The sequence below is a fragment of the Perkinsus marinus genome (genome assembly GCF_000006405.1).
Source record: "Perkinsus marinus ATCC 50983 genomic scaffold scf_1104296977264, whole genome shotgun sequence".
Classification (NCBI taxonomy): Eukaryota; Perkinsozoa; order Perkinsida; family Perkinsidae; genus Perkinsus; species Perkinsus marinus.
Window position 1 is genome coordinate 3,522 of NW_003200236.1, and position 3,860 is coordinate 7,381.

Consider the following 3,860-nt stretch of genomic DNA (forward strand, 5'->3'; position numbering starts at 1 on the left):
AGACACCACAAGCCCAGTGTTGACATTGAGGCAGATGGATGGGTGCGAGAAGTTGCATACGTTGGGTGTGGTTAACCTTGTGGTAGTGTGCCACCGCAGGGGCACAGCTGGAGCGTTAAGAGTATCACACCCCTTTTATGTTGTGCCAGCAACGGTGTTCGGTGCTATTGTTATGGGTGTGGACTTCGCTAGTATACACCTCCAGGGTATGCGCTGGGATAGCTCTGGGCGCATCTGTATGGGGGGTGCAGTATGTCTAAGTACTTCAGCTGACCCAGTTATCGATGAGCATCGCGTTGGAGGTGTTCCAGGGGTACATGCTCGGGTATTCGAAAGTGGTAAGGTTGAGATCGCTGCCGAGGACTTTTTGCTGACACGGAGCCCAGGTGAATGTTGCTTCACATGCAAATGGATCTGGCGTGATGGTGAACCTCCGTCGCCAATGGTGCAGGCTAACCGGGGGGATTATGATCCATCACTAACTTCCGAAGAAGAAGCCCATGTGAAGGTCGAAGTGGAGAAAATGGTCTCCAATGGCTGGGTGGTGCCCTGGGACGATGACGTTTACAATGTGCTTCCGTGGGTCTTGGTGTCTCAACCGCATAAAAAGAGCACTCCACTGAGGATGTGCCTCGATTTCCGAATGCTGAATAAATATATCAAGAGCGAACCTGTGCGTGGCATTGTTAACTGCTCCGAGACGCTGCATCGATGGAGGTCTGTCACTCGTGGCTTTACTCTTGACGTTACCAAATGCTACTATGCTATACGGATGTGCCCAAGTACTTACAAGTACCTGTGTGTGATGATAAATCAGAAGCTGTATGTTATACGGGTCCTACCCTTTGGACTATCTATAGCTCCAAAGGTAGCTACAGCCCTGATAAGTTGGCTTCTTAAGGATATTCCTTATCCTATCTCGTCGTTCATCGATGATATCATCGTCGAAGATGGAGACGGAGTGGTGGACTCAAAGACCAAAGCCGACCCGGAGTCTGTGAAGCTGATCCGAGCAGCGCTCGCAAGAGGCAATATGTATTGTAAAGAAACTTGTGCCATTAGTGACTCTACTAGGGTACTCGGCTTGGATCTCTACCAACGGGATAACAAGTTGCGGTGGCGTCGACGGGATGATATCCAGTTGTACTTGGATACCTCGCAGTCGTTCACACGAAGAGAGCTCGCTGCTTGGTGTGGTCGTCTTGTTGGTCATGTACCTATTGCTACGTGGTTACGCCCTCATGCAGCCATGTTGCTGCGGGTTTCAAGCTATCACGGTTGGAATGAGAATGTCGGCGACATCATCCGCGACCTGGTATGTTGTGTACAGGAAAAGTTGCAGTGTGAGGGAGATCCAGCAACTGGAATATGGTATTGTCCGTCGCCTTCGAGTCCTGAAGTGGCCAAATGGCACATAGAGTCCGATGCAAGTGGCATTGCAATGGCTGCCACACTATCGTATGAGAGCCACTCGGGTGAGCGAGTATATGTGCGAGATGCGTGTTGGCTGTTGGATCGGAAAGCCTCATTGAGGCACGTCAATGTGAACGAGCTCTGTGCTGCCGCTCAAGCGCTCGTCTGGGCATCTCCGTATGTCGGTGGGCACGTGTGTTTACACGTAGACAACGAATGTGTGCGGACCTGGATTGAAAGGTTTCTCAGAGGAGAAGCAGTGAAGAAAGGCGGGTTGGCGACCACGGTTGTGAGTCGTCGACTACAGTGTATAAGCGATATTACCGAGGAGTTACAGAGCTTCGAAGTACGTCGAGTGGATAGTGATAACAACACAAGTGATGTGTTGACCAGAGTTGATGGCAACTTTGCTGTCATGCTGACCAGCTTGGAGGGCGAGAGTGGTATTGACATTGAAGGTGACCTAAGCGAGCCGACTGCAGCGGCTGCGCTAGTAGGTGACCTTGTCTATGACGACCTCATTCTCAATCTCGGGGTTATTGTCGAAGCCCAGTATGATGACGAAGTTTGCTACAAGGTCCGACGGGCTCTGCAAGCTAACCGATTGGTGCCAGAGTCGATTCCGATCGTGTTGCAGCAAGTTCTTCCGGAGATCTCTATCAACGAGTACGACGTGCTAGTCAGAGACTATTATGCTCCCTGCAAAGGCGAGGTTGTCTCCGTCCCTGTCACTCCTGATAGCCTCAAAGCAGAAGTGGTTCATGGTATTCACTCTCTGTTGTGCCACTGTGGGTGTCGACGTACACTTGAGGTGTTGTCTGGCTTATGTTGGTTTGTCGACATGTTGACGGAAGCTGCGGCAATGCTGTCGAACTGTGATGTCTGTTCAAGACAGTCGAGGCCAATGATCGTTAAGCATGACATTGGTTTGTTTTCTCCGGAGCGCCTTCGTGAAGCTGTGCCTTTCTCTGTGGTGAGTGCCGATGTGGTCTATCTTCCTGAGCCCTACCTTTCGCAGCAGTGTGCAGTGAGTAAGTTTGCTTGTCTGATTGGGTTAACAAGCGAAGATGCTACCACTATTGCACAGGCGTTCGAACGTAGTTGGGCTATCATTGGGAAGCGCCCAGTGTATCTGCTCACGGATAATGCAGCAGCATTTCTGTCATGCGAGTTGCCGGGCGTGACGAGACTCTACACTCCTGTGAGGTCGAGTCAGTCAAACGGTATGGTAGAGTCACTTCATCGCACGGTACGAAGGTGGGTGCGCGCTGTGCTGGCCGATGACCCGTCCATCGGTGTTGAAGCTGCAATCCATCGTGTTATGAGAGCTTATAACTCTACCTGTCACTCTGTCACTGGACAGATACCGAACGACATGCTCAACACCGACCCCGATAGTGTCGAGTGGAAAAGGCTGGCTGCTAAGGTTGCTCAGCTGGCTGAGAAGAAGATCCAAACCAGCACTAAGCACAAGCTCTATCCAGGATGCATTGTCCGCATTCGAGCTGTCACGAGATTCGACAAAGTGATCTCTAACTCTAACGACACCCCTTTCAGTGAGCGACGCTGGCGGGTGGTTGGTTTTCCCACTGGCCATGGACTCATCACTCATGCTGATGACTATGGTTATTTTCGTAAGGTGAAGCTGGTCAGCGATGGTGAGATAAAGGTTCTACATGCTTCGAGACTCTGCATTTGTACTTCCGCTGAGACAGATGTCGCTGACCTTAGACGTGCGATGCGCAGGATTGACCGAGACTAATGCGCCCAGGTTCATTTGTGATAGTAAGATGAGAGCGCAAGTTTCTGTAGTGCGTCTTTATTTTTCCTTGTACTCTGTTGGATTCAAATCTTCCATTGAGTGCAATGTGGCAAGGAGGGCGAATGTAATGGATCGCTCGTTGCCACATTATTAGTCATAGACTATGACTCATAGTGACGTCCCTTTCGTTGTGTGCCGCAGGACTGTTTGCTGTTCTCGTTGCGCGGACGAGACTGGTGTATAGCTTCTGTGTGGGATATCGATTCTCGGATCGATACGCATGCGCAGGGTTTTCGAGGAACAAGAGTTAAGTTAAGCTTTCGGCTTTTCCCCTTCCCCCTGTCGAGTTCAGTCGGGTCTGTCTGACGGTTCTCAACACACCTTACGAGGCATAGTGAGTAAATATGGGTATCACAGAAACGCACGCGAACTGAATCTCGCTCGCCCGCCGAAGGCGGGCGAGAAAATAAACCCCCATTTCATAAACCCCCACTATATCTCCTCAGGGCTTACGAATAACCCCCAGCGGGGAGTTATTCTATAAACCCCGGAAACCGACCACCCTGCTCTCGCTCTGGATATACTAGAAAAAATACGAAATTAGGGTTCCGCCCGGACAATGTAGATTTCCGTGCAAAAAACCTATTTTTGCAGAAAAACGCCAGGCATGGGAATCGAACCCCGA

At 50.6% G+C, this 3,860-nt stretch overlaps 1 protein-coding gene across 1 annotated transcript; it reads left to right on the top strand.

Annotated features, from left to right (window-relative positions):
* Nucleotides 1–1,828: 1,828 nt before the first annotated feature.
* On the top strand, nucleotides 1,829–3,175 carry Pmar_PMAR018691 (conserved hypothetical protein; the record flags this gene model as incomplete). Its single annotated transcript, XM_002764444.1, has 1 exon — nucleotides 1,829–3,175. The coding sequence occupies one exon, from the start codon at nucleotides 1,829–1,831 to the stop codon at nucleotides 3,173–3,175; it is 1,347 nt and encodes a 448-aa protein (XP_002764490.1).
* Between the last annotated feature and the right edge of the window lie 685 nt (nucleotides 3,176–3,860).